Source organism: Marmota marmota, unplaced genomic scaffold (assembly GCF_001458135.2).
Source record: "Marmota marmota marmota unplaced genomic scaffold, marMar, whole genome shotgun sequence".
Lineage (NCBI taxonomy): Eukaryota > Metazoa > Chordata > Mammalia > Rodentia > Sciuridae > Marmota > Marmota marmota.
Window position 1 is genome coordinate 640,977 of NW_025999900.1, and position 23,969 is coordinate 664,945.

General features: G+C 32.6%; 1 protein-coding gene across 2 annotated transcripts in view; it reads left to right on the top strand.

The window, feature by feature from the left end:
- Positions 1-23,969, top strand: part of Mnat1 (MNAT1 component of CDK activating kinase) — a 226,978-nt gene that overhangs the window by 159,774 nt on the left and 43,235 nt on the right. Inside the window, exon 8 of one of the 2 annotated variants that reach the window (XM_048798457.1) lies at positions 18,589-18,926. The exons of the other annotated variant lie outside the window; for it this stretch is intronic. Within the exon in view, the coding sequence (XP_048654414.1) occupies positions 18,589-18,697 (109 nt within the window). The 3' untranslated portion in view covers positions 18,698-18,926. Of the gene's footprint in view, positions 1-18,588; positions 18,927-23,969 lie in introns of those variants that run through there. 2 annotated transcript variants of the gene reach the window in all.

Here is a 23,969-nt window from a genome sequence, read left to right on the forward strand (position 1 = left end):
AAGAAAAACTAATAAAATGTAAAAAAAAAAGGTAACTCATTGACTTTTCTTTCTTTTTTAAAAATTTTTTATTGCTTTTTGATATACATGACTAGAGTATATTTTGAAATATTAGGCACACATGGAATATACTTTCCATTTTTGTGATTGTACATGGTGTGGCATTACACTAGTCTTGTATTCATCTATGGACATAGGAAAGTTATGTCCAATTCATTCTACTGTCTTTCATATTCCCATGCCTCCTCTCTTCCCTTCATTCTGTTTTGACTAATCCAATGAACTTCTATTACCCGCCCCTCCACCACCCCCGTACACCTCCAATTGTATGTTAGCATCCACATATCAGAGAGAACATTTGGCCTTTGGTCTTTTGGGACTGGCTTATTTCATTTTGCATGGTATTCTCTAGTTCTATCCATTTATCAGCAAGTGCCATAATTTCATTCTTCTTTGTAGCTGAGTAATATTTCATTGTGTATATATACCACATTTTCTTTATCCATTCATCTGTTAAAAGGCACTTAGTTAAACTAGTTAAAAGGCACAATAGTTAAACTATTGTGAACTGAGCTGCTGTAAACATTGACATAGCTCTGTCACAATAATATGCTGATTTTTAAGTCCTTTGGGTTTATGCTAAGAAGTGGGAAATGAGGGTCAAATTATGGTTGCATTCCACATTTTCAGAGGAATCTTCATACTGTTATCCAGAATGATTGTACAAATTTTCATTCTCACCAGCAATGTATGAGTGTTCTTTTCCCCCCCACATCTTTGTCAACACTTAATGTTACTTGTATTCTTTATAATTGCCATTCTGACTGTAGTGAGATGGAATGTCATTGTAGTTTTAATTCACATTTCTCTAATTGCTAGTGATGTTGAACATTTTTTCATATATTTGTTGACCATTCAGATTTCTTCTTTTGTGAAGTGTCTGTTCAGTTCCTTTGCCCATTTATTGATTGGGTTATTTGCATTTTTGGTATTAGGTCTTTTAAGTTCTTTATATATTCTGAAGATTAATGCTCTGAGGTGCAGATGGTTAAGATTTTCTTCCTTTCTATAGCCTTTCTCTTTGTTATTAATTGTTGCCTTTGCCGTGAAGAAGCTTTTTAGTTTGATACCATCTCATTTGTTAATTTTTGATTTTACTTATTGTGCTTTAGGAGTCTTGTTTGAGGATGTCGATTCCTAAGCTGACATGATGGAGAGTTTGTCCTACATTTTCTTCTAATAGGTGCAGGGTCTCTCATCTAATGCCTATGTCCTTAATTCACTTTGAGTTGGGTTTTGTGCAGGGGTGAGAGATAGGGGTTTAATTTCATTTTGTCACATATGTATTTCCAGTTTTCCCAGTACCATTTGTTGAAGAGGCTATCTTTTCTCCAATGTGAGTTTATGGCACCTTTGCCTGGTATGAGATGAATGTATTTATGTGGGCTTGTTTCTACATCTTCTATTCTGTGCCATTGGTCTTCATGTCTATTTCGGTGCCAGTATGATGCAATTTTTGTTACTATAGCTCTGTAATATAATTTAAGGTCTGATATTGATTGTGACACTTTCTGCTTCACTTTTCTTGCAAAATATTGCTTTGTTTCTTCTGAAACTCTTACTTTTCCAAATGAATGCCATGTCTATTTTTCTATTTCTATAAAGACTGTCATTGGAATTGTAATAGGAATTGCATTAACTCTGTATAGTGCTTTTGGTAGTATGGCCATTTTGACAATGTTAATTCTGCCTATCCAAGAACAACTCACTGACTTTTCATCTGAAATATTACCTGAGATTTTAAGTACATGATTATATTTATCATTATAAGTAGAGTCTAGAGGAGTATTCTCTCTTTGCATTGTTATGGTTTATCTAATAATAGTGAAATGTTTTCCTTTTTTTTTTCTTTTGCCATTATGGGCTGAAAATAATAACAACAACAATCTGAATTTTAGGTCTTTTTCGAAAACTTAAAGAATTTGAAGAAGGGTGCCCAATTTCTTTTATATCCTTTTAAAAGATGATGCAATAATTTGGGTAATAATTTTGTAGGAACACAGAGATTTGATTTGTAGTCATGATTTGTTTAACTGTCGTGTCACTCTTTAGATCATTCCGTCATTATTCTCCTCCTTGCCCTCCTACTTTTCCTCATTTTTTTTCTTTTTGATGCTGTGGATTGAACCCAGAGGCATTCTTAACCACTGAGGTACATCCCCAGCCCTTTAACCCCTTTCATTTTTAATTTTGAGACTGGATCTTGCTATGTTGAGAGATTGGCCTTGAACTTGTGATCCTCCTGCAAGCCTCCCAAATAGCTGGGATTATAGGCATGTGCTACCGTGTAGGGCTCCATCATTCTTTTGATTCTTTCTGTTTGAAAATATTTTAGCACTGTAGGAATAATTGAAATAATTCCTAGGATGATAAAACAGTAATATGTTTCAAGCTACAGTTAAAATAAGATCACTAAGACCCCATAATGTTTCTTACATTAATAAAAAGGTCCAATAGACCTATATAGTAATTTCAGATACAATGAATTTTGTTCTGTTTTGAAACAGCTTTACTTAGGGATAATTGACATAAGTAAACATGAGTCTTTAAATGCATATATTTACAATACAGGGTTTGATGAGCTTTTGCTATGTGTATATTTACAAAGCCATCATCATAATTGAAATAATAAGTGTGTCCATAACCTTTCACAGTTTTCTGGTGTCACTTTGTAATTTTTCTTATCTATCTATCTATCTATCTATCACCCACCAAGAAATCATTTTTGTGTTTTCTGTATAGACTAGTTTGCCTTTTTCAACCTTCTTGTTATGTAGTAAGATGCTTTTTTAAAAAACTCTGTCTGCTTTTACTCAGAGTAATTACTTTGAGATTCATTCATTCATGGTCAGTGTGTACAGTTTATTCTTTTGTATTGCAGAGTAGTGTTCTATTGTGTGTATCATAGTTTGTTTACCCAGTAATCTGTTGATGGAGATTTGTTTCTAGTACCTCCCCACCTGCCCAGTTTTGATCTATTACAAGAATGATGATTTGAGCATTAGTATATAACTTTTTGGATATACATTATTTGCTTTCTTTATTTTGTAGTAAATACCTAGAAGTAGAATTACTGTATCATATATAGAGATATATTTTAAGAAAAATGACATGTGTTCCAAAGAGATTATTCTATTTGATGACCCCACCATTGTATATGAGAATTACAGTTGCCTCAGATCATCTGTAGTATTCGGTATGGTCAGTCTTTTTAATTATAAACATTCTCATAGATGTATAGTAACATACTGTTGTTTAATGTTTCATTTCCTAGATCATTGGTGATGTTGAAAATCTGTTCATGTGCTTATTTGCCAGTCATGCCTCTTCAATGGTGAAATCTTTTATCTATTTCTTTTCTGGGTAGTTTATTTTTATATTTAGTTTTGGAAGTTTTCTCTATATTCTGGATTCAAGTTGTTTGTAAGATATGTGATTTGCAAATATATTCTCTGTGATTTATCTTTTAAATTTCCTAGCAGCGAAGAAAAGAAGAGCAGAAGTTTTAATTTTGATGAAGTCTAATTTATCTAATTTTTCTTTTATGGATCATGCTTTAGGTGTTGTACCTATGAAATTTTTGTTTTTCCCACTGTCACAATAATTTCTTGTTTGTTTTCTTTTAGAAATGTTTAATTTGGGGGTTGAACTTAACATCATTTAGGTCTGTGACCTACTTGTAGCTCATTTTTGTACATGATGAGAGATTTGGTTTGATTTTTTAAAAATTGCATCTGATATTCAGTTGTCTTTTTTCCACTGAATTTCTTTTTTTAAAAAATTGGTTGACCATTTATGAGTGGATCCATGTCTCCACCATTTTGTTGAATTGATTTGTTGATTATGGTACCAAAAGTGTTATATTGTCTTGCTTGTTGGTCATGATACCAGTACTATTATTATTGATTATTATAGCTTTATAGTAAACCTGAACATTAGCCCTCCATTTTGTTTTTTTATTTTTCATTCTTTTAAAAATTTTCTTGGATATTATGAGTTCTTTGTATTTCCACATAAACCTTAGGATTAACTTACACATTTTTTACAAAAAGTCTGCAAGGATTTTTTAAAATAAACCTTTTATTTTGGAACAACTTTAGATTTACACAGCAGTTGTTTATATGGAGAGTGTACATATATCCCACATCATTTCCCATCTTAATACCTAACATATATCCCACATCACTTCCCATCTTAATACCTAACATTAATGTGGTATATTGTTGTAATTAATAAACCAGTATTGAGACATTTTTAATAGCTAAAATCCCGACGTCATTTAGATTGCCTTAGTTTTTACTTAACATTCTTTCTCTGTTCCAGGGTCCCATCAAAAATTACCACCTTACATTTAGTAGTTCTCTTAGGCTCCTCTTGGCTGTGACAGTTTCTCAGACTTTTCAATGATCTTGAATTTTGAGTATTACTGGTTAGATGTTTTATGGAATGTTCATTTATTGGAATTTGTCTGATTTTTTTTTCCCCCTTATGAGACCAGAGTTGTACATTTGTATGAGGAATACCACAGGATAAAGAACCATTTTCATCACATCAAGTAAACATAATTTCAACATGTTTTCTCACTGTTGATATTTACCCTGATTACCTGGCTGAGGTAGCTGAGGTAGTTTTCTGTATTAGGGTTACTGTTTCTTCCCTATGGTCAGAACTCTTTCTGCATTGTACTCTGTGGAAGGAAGTCTCTAAGCATAGCCCACTTCAGCAGTAGGGAATTAGGTACTACTTCATGGGTATGGTATCTATATATTACATCCTTTGAAGTTCTCCCTGGGTGGTTTGTTTCTTCTACCTCATTTATTTGTTTATTTATTTACTCATCTTCTGTCACTAAAACTTGTGGATGTTTATTTTATATTTTGGGTTATAATCAGTCCAGTTTTGACCTTCAAGTTGTTTTATTTGGCTCTGCTGCACATTTGACAGTCCCTTATCATTGTGCTTATTAATTACACAAACTAACACACATTTTATTTTTCAATCACTTCCTTACTTTCTGACACAGTAAGTTGCTTGCTCATCTCATATTATTTCCTGGTCATGTCCTAGATCAGTAATTTCTTTAAGTCCTGTTTTTGTTTTTGTTGTTGTTATTTGAGAATGGTATTAGAAACTAATATGGGGCCTCCAAGTGTGCTTATTGCTACTGCAATGTCTTCACATTTAAGATTTGATGAGATTTTGATTGAGATTGTATTGAATTTATAGATAGATGTGAATTGGCATCTTAAAAATTCAGTATTCTGACTTATGAATAAGGTATATTTATTCGCTTATTTAGGTCTTCTTTAATTTCTCTCAACAATATTTTATAATTTTCAGTCTATAGGTCTACATATTTTGTCAGACTTCTCCCTGAGTATTTTGTATTTTTAAATGTTACTGTAAATGTTATCATTTTAAAAAATTTTAACTTGTGATTGCTTATTTCTGGAGATATGCAATTTTGTATATTTTTCTTATAACCTGCCACCTTGTTAAATCTCACTTAATTCTACTAATTTTCATTGGCGGACATTGAATATTTTTTGTCTAGACAATCATATCATTTTCAAATAAAAAGAGTTTTACCTTTTAATTTTTAATTTGGATGCTTTTGGTTCTGTTTTCTTTATTAATTTTCTCTTTAGAATTTCTAGGATGCTGTTTGATTGATGTATGAGAATGGATGTTGAAACCTTGTCTTTAACTTATTCAAGTTGTCTATTTTTTCTTGAGCATACTTTGGCTGTTTGTATCTTTCAAAAAATTTTTTCATTTCATATAAATTTCAGATATATTGTCAAAACTTTAGTCATAATTTGTTTTAATATCTGTAGAATCTGTAGTTATATTTCCTCTTATCACAGAAATTAAAAGCATGAATGATATCTTAGTTAATAAGGAGACAGAAAAATAAAGTAGAAAAATAAAGTATAATTGCAATCACAGAACATGGGTCTTTCTTTTAACTACATGCCTATTAGTCTGTGAATTGAAAGTGTTATAAAGTATATAATCACTGAATCATTTTTCACTTACATTAGTCAAGAACTTAGGTTCACAAACTAGGATTCAGGTAACTATTTTGAGTTATGCCCTGAAAGATTCATATTCTCTTAAGAATTACTTTTATGTAGTGATAACTTTATTTTCATTAGATATGTAGAAATTGTATTTCTATTTTGAAAAAAAAAAGAAAAAGAACCTGTTGCTTGAGTTCTTAGGAAATTATTAGACATGTGTACCTTGGTGATCCTTTTAACCTTTCCAAATATAAAACATGTTAGCTTTTGGGTTAAAGTACCTTAGTAATATACAGTTACCATGTTCTATGATTATAACCTAAACCTGTTTTCTTATTAACTAAGATACAATTCATGCTTTTAATTTTTTAAATCCTCTACCATGAACTTTTCAAACTAAAATTAAACAAAATGGCATTAAAATAATAAAAACATAAGAAACATTAGATTTCATATGAGCTATTAAAAACATTTCACTCCTGTTTTCAGAAATAGAGATTACATACATTTAAATTCAAAAGAAACAATATGATATAGTATTTAGGACAAGTAAAATATTTCCATAATGATCTCCCTCAATCACCTTGGAGTCAAATGTAACTGTCTTAAGAGCATTTGTTAAAATAAATAAGTTCATTGGATTTTCCTCATTAAAGATAATACACATTCATTATAAAAAAACTTTGAAACACAAGGAAATAGAAGAAAAAGTAACCATGTGTCTACTATTGAGTTATTGGTTTTTTTAAATATATAAAATTATAAGTCATAAGTGGTCTCTGTTGTTACGAAATAATTACCCATAAAATCCTGTGGTTTTTATTTTAGCACTTTATTAATGAAATGTTATCCCCCTTCCTCCTGGTTTGGAGAGATACTGTCTTAAGTTAGGAAGCTAGTGTCACCACTCCCCAAACAAATAATCTGGTAAGAAATGGAAACTAGATAGTTGGTCCTGTTGATACAAAATCAAAATATATTTAAGTTTTGCTTCCAATAATATTAAATTATTTAAACATGCTCTGAATTCCCAAAGCAGTCATTATTTTGACTTGAAGGTAATGTTGCCATGTTTTTTTGTTTCTCTGTATAACTGCTTTAAATATAAAAACATAAATCCTGAAGAGTGGGAATGGAAAACAGGGATGGTTTTCATTTGCAACAATTTCCTGTGAGACATGGCTCTAAACAAGACCCATATTTATACAAGTCAATATAGTTTTATATAGAGTGGTGTATTCAGCACATTTTAAAATTTTTTATTTTCACATTTTAGTCATTGGTATTTAGTCCTTTCATATTAAATGTGTCTAATAACACTAGGTGAAGTTTGAAATAATTTTTGAATAATTTTACAGTAGAAACACCAGTTAAATCAAACTTTGGCAATAAATGTCGGAAAAAAAATTAATTATTTTTGCTGCCACTGCAAAATCAATTGTATAACTGTTCTTTTTAAACTTGACTTTTACATTACAAAATTCTAAACACTACACTCCTGTAACTTGTCAGAAGCAGGTTTTGGTTAATAGATATTTTCAGTGATGTAATGGGAACTTTTGGCAGTGAGTCAGAATATAATGGACTGTGATTAATGTTTTAATAAGTAGTTTGCTGTTGCTCATGATGTAGAGGAGAAATGGTTTCCTGCTTAAATTGATAGGAGAATAGCAGGTGTGCATACAGCGTTTTTTGAAAAAGTTGGAATATTTTTTCGTAGAACAGCGTTAATATTTTTATATGGTTAAAATTCATTATCGTAGGAGATACATTACCACAGAAAGTTGATTTGGAGGAGTAAAATCAGAACGATGACTGATGTTCTAATTAAATCATTTAATTTCTAGATTTTTAAAAAATAAAGTTATAACTTGAGGTCTCTGTAGTTTGATCTTGTTTAAGGAAATTAAGGATCTGCTCAAAGCATACAATTTAAGACGTGAGTTCTATGTCATGTTGTTTGTAAAATAGTGAGTTTTTAAAAAACCTCTAAAAAGATTCTCTTAAGGGCAGGAAATACAGATTGATAATGAAATGGAGTAGTGATTATGTGAGAGTTCTCCATTACAAAGGTCACAAGTTCATCATATAAACTCATTAAAGTTCAGAAATTTGGAAAGTTAAACCCAGGAGGGTTTGTGTCAATTTTGGAATCTGAGCAAGTGAAGACAAACTGGAGGAAATACTGGTATGCCAGACGTGAGGGTTTGGTTCACAGTTTGCTCATTCATTTTTTTTTCTAATTTAATTTTGGCAATTTATATGCAGTGTGTTTGTTTTATTTGTTATAGGTGTAGAGTCTTGGACTCAGGAGATTCCACTTGAGAATAATACTTAACTGCAGATACCTTTTGCCCTGTATTTGTACATGAAACTGAGCACTTGTCCAAATGTGCACTTTTCTGGAAAAAAGTTCATATTTTTTGTCAGAGTCTCAAAGGGATCCAATAAAAGATCTAGAGTACTGGTGTTCAAGCATTAATGTATGTGAGAACCACTTGGAGGGTTTACTGAAATGCAGATTGCTGGGCTCCACTTTCAGGGTTTCTGTTCCAATAGGGATAGATTGAGGTTCCAGAATTTTAATTTCTCACAAGTTCCTAAATGATGGTGATGCTGGTGATTAGAGGCTGTACTTCAAAAGAACTGTGGTGTAATCTTGAAAAATAACCTTCTAGACCTTTTTCTATGTTCAAATATAATGTCTGTTTTACAAAAACACATTACATTGTCATTTTGTTACCTCTCATAACTTGTATATCTCTCTTGGCTATTCACGTTATCCATTGCAACATTTAAAAACATTCCATATTGTACTTTATTTAATGAGTTTTCTGTTAGGCTTTTAGTCCATTTTCTATCTGTTGCTTTTGTAAATCGCCTCGCTGATTTTTGTGTTTGTATTATCCTCCAATTATTTCATTAGCAAAAGTCCCTGGATTGAAGGATATATTCATAAGCCTATTTGATGCCTCACTGACTGTAACATCTGGCACTTACACTCTAATGAATATAATGACTGCTACTTCAACAGAAGAAAAAGCTTGTTTTGAGGAAACAAGTGTTTCACTTCTCACTGGTTCAAATAGTTTTCACTTTTTAATGATATAAACTTGTTTGGTTAATAGATTATAAATTAAAAACACTTATTTCAGTCTTTATTTTTTTTAAAAGATCCTTTTTTTTTAATATTTATTTTTTAATTTTCGGCAGACACAACATCTTTATTTGTATGTGGTGCTGAGGATCGAACCCAGGCCGCACGCATGGCAGGCAAGCACGCTACCGCTTGAGCCACATCCCCAGCCCTTCAGTCTTTATAATCATAATGAAATCTTTAGGATGTAACCATAGCCTGTTTTTTGTTTATTTGTTTTGGGGCTATTGGCCATATACTTTATTGGTTTGTCACACAGAGGTTATAATTTGCCCCCAAATTTATATTACTAAACTTGTGCCGTATTAAAGACCTGTTCAAATTTTGTGCCCATTTTTACAAAGTGTATTCTATGCTTTTAAAGTAGCAAAAACTATGGTAGAGATTGGGTAAGAGAACATTGTTTTATATTTATAGCTTTGGTGAGAAAAGCTAAATTTAGACACTAAATTTAAATTTAGTTTTTAAATTTGAGAAAGAAATGAAATATTCATCCACTTTTAAAATTAAGTAAAAAGAATATATGTTAAACCTTTCTGCTGTGCTATAAAAACCAATGAAGCAACATCCCCTTCCCTGACTCTCCAAATAAAATACTAATAAGCCCATATAGAGAAAAATAATCTGAGAGATCAATGAATGTGGTCATTGAAAGATGTCCAGTTTTGGGGATATTGGGTGTCTTAGTCAGATTTTCATTGCAGTGACCAAAATACTTGACTGAAACCACATAGAGGAAGTTTTTTTGTTTTTTTTTGCTCATGATGTTAGAGGTTCGGTTCATCGTGAGCCGATTCCATTGTTCTGGGCCCAAGGTGAGGCAGAATATTATGGTGGAAGGGCCTTGCAGAGGGAAGCTGCTTATCTTATGGTGCTGGGAAGCAGAGAAAGAAGCGAAATAGCTACAGGATAGATGAACCCTTCCAACTGATGCCCCCAGTGACCCATCTATGGCCTACAGTTACCACCCCATTAGTCCATTCAGACTTGGATGGACTGATTAGGTCAGAGCTCTCATAATCTAATCATTTCACCTCAGAATATACTTGCATTAACATAGGAACTTTTGGGGACACCACATATTCAAACCATAGCATTGGGTAAAGCAAGGCAGGGAATGGGGAAGTTAAAAAGTTAACAATTGGAAAATTATGGAAGAGGCAGTAGATGAAATTTAATCTCTCCTGTTACATTTCCCATTTCTAGAAAACAGATCTGTAACACAAATTAACTCATACATGAATGGGAAATGGTAGAATGATTATATATGTATAAAGTGGAAGTCATTTTGATTTGCATATGATTTTCCTCTGTAGGTAAATGTGTTACATTACCAAGTAATAGCCACTGAACTCAAATATGCAGACATTTTAACACGTTAGAACACCACTCTTCCTCTCCCCCCCCCTCCGTTGTTTAATGCCTCTCATTGTATTCTTCTCCCCGCCCCCAACCAAGTAACATCTTGAAAGTGCTGCTTTTCGAGTTCTCCCCAAATTTTTTACATTCGCTTCTTCTTTTCATAACTTGGCAATCTTACCCCTTTCTTGGAACTTCTTCCATCAAGTTGCATTTAATTTTTCCTTCCTTTCTTGTAAATCCTATATTTATTGTATTCTCTCCTTGGAATTTACCTTTTGAAATGAACTGCATTAATATTTTGTGGGGGGTTGTTAATATTTTTATTAGTGTTGTGGTAATGTGGTCTTTTGTATCTGGCTTCTTTCATGTTTTTGAGATTGATATTATTGATTTTTCATGGACTACCTTCTATTTCATCTAATAGTTTTTAGATGTGCATTTTGGCAGAATCTAATATCTTTCATGAACAATTACATTATATTATCACAGAAACACCAAATAATTATAGGACTCATGATCATAGAGTAGGCTCAATCAGAAACAACTTAGCACTTGGAATTACTTAATGTAAGAGGGGATCTTTCAATGGATTTTTAGTCTTGATTGTGGACTTACATCACAGTGATATTCATTTGGCCCTGCTTTCTAGTTAGAAATCCCTAGCAGTTAAATGGTCTTCTTTAGCTATAAAATAAAATTATTACCTCAAAAATTACTCTGATTCTACCTACAAAAAGTTATTAAAGAGATAGGAAAAAAGTGAAAGTGCTTTCAAACACTACTCAGCACAGTGCTTCTGATACTAGATGTATCTTATATATCAACCAAAGTAATTCTCCAGCAGATGCCAACTGAGTGTCCTCTTATTTGATCCAGTTCTGACACTGTATACCTGGAGGTATCATCAGAGCCCACAGGTTGAAGACATAGTCCCATACACTGCCTCCCCCCGCCTTCAAATGCCAGTTATAAGTGTAGATAAATTTGGGTTTCTCATGATCCTCCTCCTTAGATTCCATTAATTTACTAGAGCAATTCATGTTTATGTGATCAGTGCAGTCATATAAGGCCCCATGCTCAGAAGGTAGTCCTGAATTAGAAGGGGATCCCGCACTTAGAATTTAATGTTCTGTGGTTGTCATCTTGAATTCTTAATAATTTTATGCTTAAATCTGATGGACAATGGAACATTCTCTAGGTTCTGGGAGCCATATAATCTTACCTCCTTGCAACAAGTTGTTCTTGGCTATCTACTCCCTGTTTTGCTGAGTTACTATTGCTGTCTCCATCTCCAGAGAGGCTGTGGACACAAGGAAGGTCTGAGTCAGGTGTGTGTGCCCCATGTGCCTTAGAGGTTCTCTACTCACTCTGAGCAATCTTCGTGTTCAAGAAAGCATACCATGAAATAGCAAATATAAAGTACTGTGACGGGGGGGGGGAGAGAGAGACATCACAGAAGAAAGGAATAAAATAACCAACTTTTAAAAATAAGGTTCCATATTTTTCTTTTGAGCCTAACCACAATTCACTTTTAGAACTTTCCCATCACCCCAAAAGGATCCATCATGCTAAACATTTATCTCCTTTTTGTGTCTGTAGATTTGCCTATTCCAGAAATTTCATTTACATAGAATCATAAATATGTGGGTTCTGATCTGATTTTTTTGTGTCTTTGAGGTTAATGTTGTAGCATATTTCCATATTTCGTTTTCTTATTGCTGAATAATATTTCATTATATGGATATACTGTACTTTATCTATTTACTTATTCAACTATTAGTTGATGGACTTTTGGATCATTTGCATTATTTAAGCATTATAAATATAGCTGCAGTGAATATTTGCATTATTTGCATAGATGTTTTCATTTATCTTGGGTATATATTTAGGAATGAATTGCTGGATCATGTAGCAAATTTATGTTTACTTTTTTATGAAACTGCCAAATTGTACTATTTTACATTCCCACAAGTTTGAGTTCCCATTTTTCCACATCCTTGGCAACATTTGTAATTACCTGTCATTTTGATTCTAACCATTTTAGTGGGTGAAAATTGCTGTCTTACTATGGATTTAATTTGCATTTCCCCAATAACTAGTGGTGCGTAGTATCTACTCATATATCTTCTTTGGTGAAATGTCTGTTGAGATCTTTTGCCCATTTCAAAATTGGGTCGTGTGTTTTATCAACAAGTTATGAGTTCTTTAAAAAATATGTTCTAGATATCAGTTCTTTGTTAGATATATGATTTGTAAGTTTTTCTAGAGTGTGTTTTGTCATTTCATTTTTAATGGTGTCTTTTTTTTTTTTAATGGACACAATACCTTTATTTTATTTTATTTTTTGTGGTGCTGGGGATCGAACCCAGTGCCTCACACATGCTAGGCAAGCACTCTTTCACTGAGCACAACCTGGTCCTTTAATGGTATCTTTTAAAGCATTAACATATTGAATTTTGTTAAGTTCAGATTACTGATTTTTTTTCTTTTATGGATTGTGCTAAGTGTGCTAAGATACTTTTACCTACCAAAGGCCATGATTTCCTCTTATCTTTTCCTCCAAAAAGTTTATAGTTTGGCTCTTACATATGTGTCTCTGACCTATGTTGACTTAATTTTGTGTAGAGTATGAAGTAAGGGAACACGTTTTCCACAGAGATAACCCTATATCATTTGTTGAAAAGAATATACTGTTCCCGCTAAACTCCCTTTAAAGCCATGTTTTTTGCCTCTCATCCCCCATAATTTCTAGTACATATAAGCAAAGCTATGTGATTGTTGAATACCTGTACTTTTTCTTTGCTTGGGGGAATATTGGCTTTTCTTTTCCTAAATTATATTTTTAGCTTTGTGTCTAACTGTAATAGTAACAGTGAATGTTAGAACTGTTAAATCTGAGGAATTTCTATTTTTAGGCACTTTTTGTTTTCTTGAAATGAGATCTCACGGTGTTGCTCAGGATTGTCTCAAACTCCTAGTCTCAAATGATCCTCCTACTTAAACTTCCTGAGTAACTGGGACAACAGGAGTGCATCATGATTTCTGACTTGAAATTTAAATCATAAAGTAACATTTCATATATTTTCTGTCGATTTATAATTAAATCTGAAATAAGTAGGGTCTCTGATTGTCAAGCCATGAAACATTTTGATAGGAACCACCCACTTTCAACCTAAAACAGACTTCTAACCTTCTAATGCCAAATGCGTAAAGTTTCATTTCACTTTTCAAACCCAAAATGTTTGCATTTAGAGGTCAAAAAAATATAACATGCTTTGGTAAAGCAAAAGTGGCTTCCTTAATTAAAAGTAGAGGTCATTGAAGCAGTGTTTAGTTTTGGCTGCATTTTTTTCATTGCTGTTGTTTGGTTGGTTTTTGACTGTTAACAAACACTATTAGTTCATTCTACAGTATTTCTTAAGAAGACATCCTTATTACTAATGGGTCATCTTTCTCTTTATTTTTGAGTTTGTTTTCCTTCTCTGGATTATAAGCCTTTCTAAGTATGAGCATATCTCCTATTCGTTTTTGTTCTTCTGTCTCAGTGTGCCCCACCCCATCTTACTTCATTCTGCAATACCTTAACGACATAGAAGATTCTGAAACGACTTTTTAAACTGAAGAGAATTTAGGAGGTATAGCATAGAGAGTTATGATAGTGTCAAGAATCTTTCTTCTTAAATATATTAAGTGAAGTCATGCTTAGGTGCTAGAATTATGAAGAACAGTTGGTCATGGTTCATCCCTCAAGACCTGATGGCTTTGAAGAAGAGGGAGACTGTTATGTAACAAGATTATCAAGAGTCAAGGAAGACATCATAGAGATAATAGTAATTTCAGCTTTATTTTTAAAGTTCCATAGCAGACATAGCCATCAGGGGAGAAAGATTCAGAGATTTGAAAGTACATGGTGCCATTCATGGATATATCCATACTTCAGTCTTCCTAGAGCACAGGATTTGTAAAGTGTGGCATAAAATAGGATCGTATCATGAAGAGTCTTACTTGCCATATTTTCTATGATACCTTTTATTTCCTTTGGTCCTAAATCAAGGTTGAAAAACCACTGCTATTTCTGTGACTGGACTCTGGAACATACACTTTACCAAGAGGGAGCTGTTTAAAGAAGCTTAAGTAGGTGATATATTCAGATTTATATTTTAGAAAGCTATTGTTGAAGGCAGAAATATGGAGGCTGTATTTGAGAGTCTGAATTTAAAAATAGCCCAAACAATAGAGATATAAGTAGTGAGCATGGAACCAAGAGAATAAATTCAGGAGTCATTTTAAGAATTGAATTAATACGACTTGGCACCTGACTTCAGGTAGAGAATAACGTAGAGAATAACTGAATTCACTTCAGTTTAAAAATACCCCCAAGGCTTTGTCTTGAGTGTCTGTATGGCTCTAGGACAACTTTCATTGAGATGGGGCTTCCTTCAGAATTTTGCCCAGCCTGCCGACTGTGCCACTTAAGCATAAGTCTCTGTGAAAGAGCAGCAACAAGCATTTGAATGAACAGGCAGCCGCTTAGGCTTGCTTTCTTAGTGCTCACTCTTGTTGCCTACTGTGTCAAGGGAGGCTCAGGGAGAGAAGCCAGTGGGGACAAGTACTTCATTTATTCTGCTGCCAAAGAGTATGTACAGCTGCCCTTTCCTTCTGATTCACCATTACCACTTGCCACAGCTGCTGGGCTGGACCAAAATAGGTAGACTGAAAAAGATTGTGCTGTAACAAAGCCCATTCATAGCACGGAGTATAACTTAAAATTTGTTTATTCATCATATTTCTTCTATTTTTAAAAAATGTCCTTTATATAAAAATCCACCTGTAGATATATTATCTTAGATCTGAATTGCACATTTAATAGTTAAAATCCTTAGTATTCATGGTGTACTGATGTACCAGTGTGGGTGAGTACTATGTCCCACTTTAAAGTATGTGTATATGTATATGGGTACATATGTATCTATGGAAGTTTTTAATATTATGCCTATGGAGTTGTGACACACCAACAAGAGCTGCTTAGTTGTCAAGATAAAGAATTTGTTAAATACCCCCAAAGTCAATTTTTTCTAAACAATGGTGAATTAATTAATACTCCCCTAGCTACTCAGCCAACTATTAAAGTTTTTTATTTAATCATTTTGGGAATTAATCATGTTATTTGTCCATCGGATATTTGCACTTAACTATATGCTATTCTATAATATTCATACTTCTTACTAATTTTTCTCTGCTCTAAACTTCATATTATAAAGATATCCCTTTTCATCAATTTTACATTAATTATCAAGCATCCCACCCTGCTCCACATAATATCATTATTTTTACTTTGTACAATTCCCTTATGCTTTCCTATCTAGAAAGGAAGTGCTAGGAAGTTTTTCTTTTTTGCTTTTTTCTTCACCTTGTTCTTGCTTTTCAGTTGGTGATCTATTTGAAGAGAGCAAAATCTCTTTCAAAGACAGTCTTTGCACAGGTGATGAACTTTCTAGATAGAGACTGCTGATTGTCATACTCTGATTTGGGAAAAGAAAAAAAAAGAATTGTCTTAGTGGGTTATTATTATTTGTTTATATTTGTTGGTGCTCTAAGATATGAATATATCATTTTTGTAAAATATCCAGTTAGTGGCTTAAAGTATTTTATTTCACCAGATTGAAATTCCCTGTTTTCTTCTACTTTTCTGCTTCTGTTTTCATTGTTTGTGAAGTGTTATTACCATATGGACTGGGTGACTAGAGTCAGTCCCTGTTAGGTTTATAAGTGCACTTTAGTGTTTAAAATTACAGCTTCAATATTTCTTTAACTAGTAGTGTTGAACCTCTAGTAGTTCTTTTGTATTAATGTTACTTTTCTGATTTTCAGTAGATTTATTTTTTAATTGGCATTCCTTTTTACTAAAAACTGTTTTATTTTCCATAATTTATTTGAAAGAGAATATCAAGTAGGAAAAAAGAAAGACAGAATTTTTTCATTTCATGGGCTCCATTGTATTTTTCATTTGTTTCCTTTTATAACTTTATAAAAGACAGAATCTTTCATATTGCCATGACATTGATTCCAGTTGCAGATGGATAAAAAGAACTTTTCTTACCAAATGCATGCAAGAATGTTATTTTTGTATTAATACTTTGCCACCCCCAAACATCAGGAATTTATTATTACTTAACTTTTTTTGGAAACGATTTCTCTCATTTTATTAAAGTCCTATTATCTTTTTTTATGTGGTGCAGTCTAAATTTAGACAAATTAGTTTTTATTCATATTTCTTAAAATGTGTTTCATTTTTAGTTTTAAAAAGCCCCATATTTTTAGAGAATAATGTTCAGTTTTTCTTTTTCCTTATAGGACTATAGCAACCTTAAATTATGCCATAGGTGTTCTGTGTTGATTCATCATAAGTTGGCTTGCATCCCAGAACTATAATTTCACTTAGTGTAGCATTTCATTTCATTTTTAAAAAAGAAACTTACCATTTTTAGAAAATTTATTTTTTCCATTTTCCTTATAGACATGGTTGACTAATAACATAATTCAAGGAAATATCATAGAGTATATAGGTATTTCAGCTATTTGTGTTTCGTTTTTCATTCTTTAAATGTTAGATGCATTTTAGTTTATGCTTTAGACTATTACTTTTAAGGGGTTAAATATATGTATATATTCCTAATATTACTTAAAATTTTTATTCTACATTGTAAACATTAATTCCCAGAGACAGTCAAACATGATAGGTGACCATTTTGTTATTTCTCATTTTGTTCTCTATTATTTCTCATCTTTGAAACCAATGTGCCCCAGAGGTCTTGCTTATTTCCAAATAGTAAGTAGTGTTGTTATGCTATAATTTCATGTTCTGTGTTCAATCTAAATATTTTCAGGCAATTTAATTTAGTGAATGTAACAGTAATTTTAAAAACAAAATTTTGAAGATAGTCTCTTTGTAAATAATAGGGACTGCAATGTAGCTCAGTGGTAGACTATTTGCCTAGCATGTGTGGGGCCCTGGGTTTAATCTCTAGCATTGCTTCCAGCACCCCTCACCCCCACCCCCCAAAAAAAGAAACTTTACAAGAAGTTAAGAAGAGTTTTTTGGAATTATATTACCTGAGTTCAAATCCTGGTATGTCCTTGCTTAATTTATAATCCTGAGCAGGTTAAACCATTTTATTTCTTTATTCCCTCCTTTATAAGATAGATATAATGATAGCACCTATCTTATAGGGTTGTTTTGCATACTAAATGAGATAATACTTACTGGTAGAATAAGGAAGTACAATATGGAAAGGTCAATCCCTTAGACTCTATTTATTTTATATTATTCTTAGGTCTTTTAGATTTCCTGTCTCTTTTCTCTCCCTCTCCCTCTCTTTCCCTCCCTCTTCCTTCCTTCCCTCCCTTTCTTTCTTTTCCTGTCTTCCTAATTTGATCAAGTAGGTGTATCGATCTAATGATCAATAGTTGTATATAGTTTAGCCTAGCCTACTTTAAATTTGCTTAAATTCTTCCTTACAGTTTTGGCATTTAATTGTTTTTTGAGTAGACTACTAATGTTTTGTGGTGAACAAAATAGTGGGTTATAAGTTTGGTCCCAATGATTTCATCTACACACTTAACAAAATTATGGGAAAATCATGGGTAAGAATTTAAGGCATAATGTGAATTTAAAACAGAGGAGACATGATTTACTAGCCCTCCCTCTTATTTATTTCTTTAAAGACAGTTTCTCCTGTATATCTCTCTGCTCTAGTTCTGATACCTTGGATATAGAACTTTTCCACTTAATTGAATTGCTGATAAGGTCTGCCAATATTTTCTTGAAGATTTAAGGATTACAAGGAAAGATATCACCTCTCTGCACCTATAATCATATGTCACTTTGCTCATTTCACCACTTCTCTGTCTGTCCCTTTTTCCTTTTTCTCTTTCTGAAACATAAATTGTTTTGCCTCATGAAGTGCAATTTCTTTCATGTTTAAGGGCTTTTGGGAAAGGCATTGTCTCCAGTTATCAAGGGTTTTCTTCCAAACAAATACAGAGTACAAGTAAGTACAAATGCTTTTTGATTTACAATTGGGTTATATCCTGATAAACCCATCATTAGTTGAATCCATTGTATTTGGAAAATGTGTTTAATACATTTGGCTTACCAAATGTGATAGTTTAGCCTAGCCTTAAAGTTATTTTGCTACTTAGATTTGCCTACAGTTGGGCAAAACTATATGATACAAAGCCTGTATTATAATGAAGTCTTGAATATCTTATGTAATTTATTAAGTACCTGTACCCTGAGAATGCTATCAACACAGCATGCTGTGAAGTATAATATACTTCTGATTATGTGGATGACTGGAAGCTGCTGCTTGCTGCCACAGCCAGCATTAAAAGAGACTATATTATACCACGTATCAATAGCCTGTGGAAAGATAAGCTTCAAAATTTGAAGTATGCTTTTTATTGAATGTGTATTGCTATTGCAGCATTATAAAGTTGAGAAATTATGAATCAAAACATTGTAAAATGTAGACATCTATATAGAAGTCCCTTCTCCTAACCGGAATTCTGGTAAAGTGAATTTTATGTACCTTAATACATTCATATTTATGCTTATTTTTCTGTTTTAGATTTTAAATGGTAAGAAAATTAAGGCATAAATTAAGGGGAAGCAGTGAAGTTGGCATACATTGGAGGTTCTAAAACTCATTCCATCACATGTTGGCTGTATAACATGTGGTAAATAGGTTAATATCTCTAGGAGAGGTTTTAAATGAATTTAGAATATTTTAAATGAACTTCAGAAGTCATCTACATAATTGTAATTTCTTTTAAAATTATTGTTAATTAGGGCCACTATATGTAGTCAAAAATTTGTCTTAAAGAGAGAAATTGTGTTGTATGGATAGTGGTTACTCTCTAGGAAATTGTGTATCATCCTCTCCTTTCTTTCTCTTCCTTCCCCTCCCTTCTTTTCTCCTCTCCTCTTTCTCCTTTACTCTATTTTCCTCATTATAATTGGTATTGAAATGTATTGATATTGAATGTACTTAGATATCGCATTGATAAAAGTTGGCATTCTGATTCATTTTCATACTTAGCTCATTTTCCATTAATTGAAAGAGTGGAAATGATTTCAACTTCCAGATGTGTTGCTGTTATTCCTTTAATAAGAGGTAGTATCCCCTCTTATTTTACATTTTTTAACAAATATTATGAGGGCATTATGGGCTTATTTGACTTTGTGAAAAATTAAAGAATATATTAGACCTGGCTTCTGTTCTCAGAGCTTTATAGACCATTCGTATAAATAAGTGACTATAGGTAAAGTAGAATGTGAATAGAGCTCTAAGCATGTTTGTCAGCTTTTGTCATTGTGACGAGTACCTGAGAAAAACAACTTGAAGGATGAAAGATTTATTTTGGTTTGTGGTTTCAGAGATTTCAGTCTATAGTTAGCTCACTCCATTGCTTTGGGAGTGAGGCAAGATAAAACATTATGACAGAAAGGCACAGCAGAAGAGATCTGCTCAGCTTGTGCCAGGAAGCAGAGATAGAGACAGACAGAGAAAGGGGCTAGGGGCAATATATAGTCCCCCATGGAATACCCCCCAAGGACTGACTTCCTTCCATGAGGTCGCACCTTCTACACTTATATCACTTGCCAAATAGTTCATTCAGCTATCAGTGGATTGATCAGCTGATACGGCCAGAGTCTTCATGATCCAGAAGCCCCACCTGTTAACATTATTGCATTGGTGACTATCAAATCATAACAACAGGTAAGGATTTATAGTGTGCTATTGGGGTTCATTGGTGGCAAGGGAAAAGGAGAACTAAATTTGAGTATATACAGTTCAAGCTCTTTAACATGGAATATTAAGTTCCTACTCTTTGCCAGAAACAGTAGTAAGCATTTATATTACATTAATTCATTTAGCTGTGACCCAAGGATATTTATGTTTTTATAGATAAGAGACAGGACTTAAAGAGGCTCAATAACTTTCTAAAGTCATGGAACTTTGGAAGTAGGATTTAAATACAGAACTATCTAACTCCAAATGTATATTCTTTCCATTCTGTAGGTGAGACCCAGGAAAACTTAGATTTTTTTCCCCAAAATTTCAGCTGAGCATAGATAGGATTTTCATATAGACATGAACAGGTAAGGATTTAGGGGAAAACATTAAGGCATAAGAGGGCAAATAATGAGTATTGAAGCTTGAGTGCAATTACTTGCATTAAGAGGAATAATGGAAGATAAAATTGAAAGGGAAGGTTAGAATTAGATTGTATTAGTTTGAGGCATTTGAACTTTCTTCAGTATTCATTGGGATACTTACAATCTTATGAGTGCCTTTCAGTTTTTATTATCCCTGTTTTATAATTTAGATGTAAGGCATTCTTGTATTTATTACATATTGCTTAGTAAAAGATTTAGAGAGTATAATGAATCAAGGAATGAAGCATAGAATTTCACCTCAAAAAGGGATGTGAAACTTGAGATACTATCTTTTTTTTCAACATTCTTATGTTAAAAGAAATTTGGAGTCCCAAAGAATTCTGATTTTTTTGAAGCTCCTATAGTGTAAAAATCAGAGTTGTTTCCAAAGGCAGGAACAAAAATTTGAAGTATAATATTAAATTCCTTGATTAAGATACAGAATTTTAGATACAAGTGAGAATGGTCAAGAAAATAGTAATTAAAACAAAAAGGTTAATAAAATTAAAGGAGGCATGCTGTAATCTGCTTTACCTGCTAATCTACTGAGTTGATATTAACATAGTTTGCTATGAGATTTCATTCATTGATTATTTTAAGGAAAGAATCTAGAAAGAAGATAGAAATTCAATTTTATTGTACTATAATCGCTACCCAGTTGATAATTCACAAGTCTCTTCTTAGTGTATATGATACAGCATGGAAGAGGGGAAGCAAAGCATAAACAAAATTAGTAAACAAAAACCCTAAAAAGTTATTTTTTGTGTAGTTTACAGCTGTGTTCAGTTTGATTATATTTTTACTTAAGTTTTTTAACTGAACATAGTTGATCAAGAATAGATAGCAGAACTGAAGAGATTTTTAAAAGCAAATGATGAATGATGGAAAAATGCCAGGAATAAGAGTACAAAGCAGGGCTGGGGATGTGGCTCAAGCGGTAGCGCGCTCGCCTGGCATGCGTGTGGCCCGGGTTCGATCCTCAGCACCACATACAAACAAAGATGTTGTGTCCGCCGAAAACCAAAAAAATAAATATTAAAAATTCTCTCTCGGGGCTGGGGATGTGGCTCAAGCGGTAGTGCGCTCGCCTGGCGTGTGTGCAGCCCAGGTTCGATCCTCAACACCACATACAAACAAAGATGATGTGTCCGCCGAAAACTAAAAAATAAATATTTAAAAAAAACTCTCTCTCTGTCTCTCTCACTCTCTCTTTAAAAAAAAAAAAAGTACAAAGCAGGGTAGGAGGAGAAATGAGGAAGTGGTATATTCCATATACATAGATTTTGACCCTTACAGATGTTGCCCTTTTCAGACTATAGAATGTAAGATGCAATATTGGATTTGAAAAATCCCTGTAAATGAAGAATTTACCATCAAACTTTCTTAGTATTTATCTGAATTCAATGACCAGATAGACATATGATGAGATATTTAAAAGTACAGGCTTTTAAAATTCAGTTCTTCTTACTCCTTCTCATATATCTCTTCAATATTATAAAATTTAAAAGAAGATTCAAAATTAGAATAGTTTGGAGAAGATAATTTTTAGGTTTTTTTTTTAGAATGAGTTTTAGACTTTAGTAATTTATTACTTCTGTTGAGAAATTTGAAATTCTAGGTATTGTTAAGAGGATGACATAATCTTCTGCCACCTAGTGTTAATATTTGAATTATTTCTTTAATGCTTCAGGGAATGCCTTTGTTTAAATACTAGTAATTTAAAAGTTTCCCAATTACTCAAATAGTATGTGTTTTAGTTCTCATCTTTTTATAGTATGTAGTGACTATTTTACATGGTGTTTAGGTAACAAACAGTGGCGAGTTTAACAAATCAAAAGTTCATTCAATTGTACAACTCCTTTGTTCCTTATCTGAAAATATTTCTCTGGCATGTTCATTTTCCCCTTTATCTCTTAGTCCCTTTGACTCATTAAATTGTATTAATGGCCAGTACTCCTGAGTAAGATGTTTTCAATAAAGTAGTTTAAAATGTAAAGCTGCATTTTGTAACTAGAATGATGAAATAAAACTTTGTTCTCCTTAAGGATTTTCATTGTTAAAGAATTGATTCTGTTAAGGGATAACAACATTATCCATATTACTTAATTGCTTCTTTGATTAACTTTGAAGAACAAACATAATACTGTTAAAATCAATAAATGAAAGGTGCCCCTGTAATTCAGAGGTGAGAGGTGTTGGTTCAAATCTTTTCCACACAGCAGTAAAAAAATTTTTAATCTGATGAAAATACTTTTAGGGACACAGACTCATATGGAATGGCTTTTGTGATTGAAATGATTATCAAGTTGTTTTTCATAAAGAATTCAGCCAAAAAAGCACATCTGTCCTCATTCATCAATTGTTTCCTATTCTTATTCTAGTAGTCTTAGCATAGAAAAACTTGTTATTCTGAACTTTTTCCATCTTGTCTTTAAGCAGTGCCCAGTAGCCAAATGCTAACTTGATAAAGATCTGTAAGCTTTATCTATAGTGCCAAAATCTCATGTTGACCTCACCAATTGCAGAGCCACAGGAAATGGGGTTTAATGTTACTCCTCAACTTTTTCTTTTTTCTTTTCTTTTCTTTTCCTTTCTTTTCTTTTCTTTTCCTTTCCCTCTCTCCCTCCCTCCCTTCCTTCCTTCCTTCCTTCGTCCTTCCTTTTTAAAGAAAAGCTTCTTGGACTCTTTTAGTTTTTAATTAAAATACTTCTATTTAAATAGTAGTCTTGCAGTTCTGCTGTAGTACTGATATTTGTTTTTCTACTAGCAGTGCCTAAGACAATCAGGAACAACTATCAAAATAATAAAATTTACTTGGCTTGGTTTGATTTTTTTTGTAATGATTTGTACTAAATTTTAAGAATCAGTCCATTTTTTATTAATAAAAACAGATGAAATTGTAATTTAAAAATGACCATTTTATAACCATTACAATTTACTTCGGAGATTAAAATTTACCTTTTTAACATATTTGTTAAATTAAGTGCAAAAGTTTCTCAAATTCACATTCAAAATGAGCTTTTTGCCGCAGATAAAAGTTCTCTATCCACATTATTTTAAAACATTATATCCTATTTTTCAGTCTTAGACGTAAAGAATAAGCCAAATAATTATGATCTGTTTATTCTCTTCACATTTATGTGGG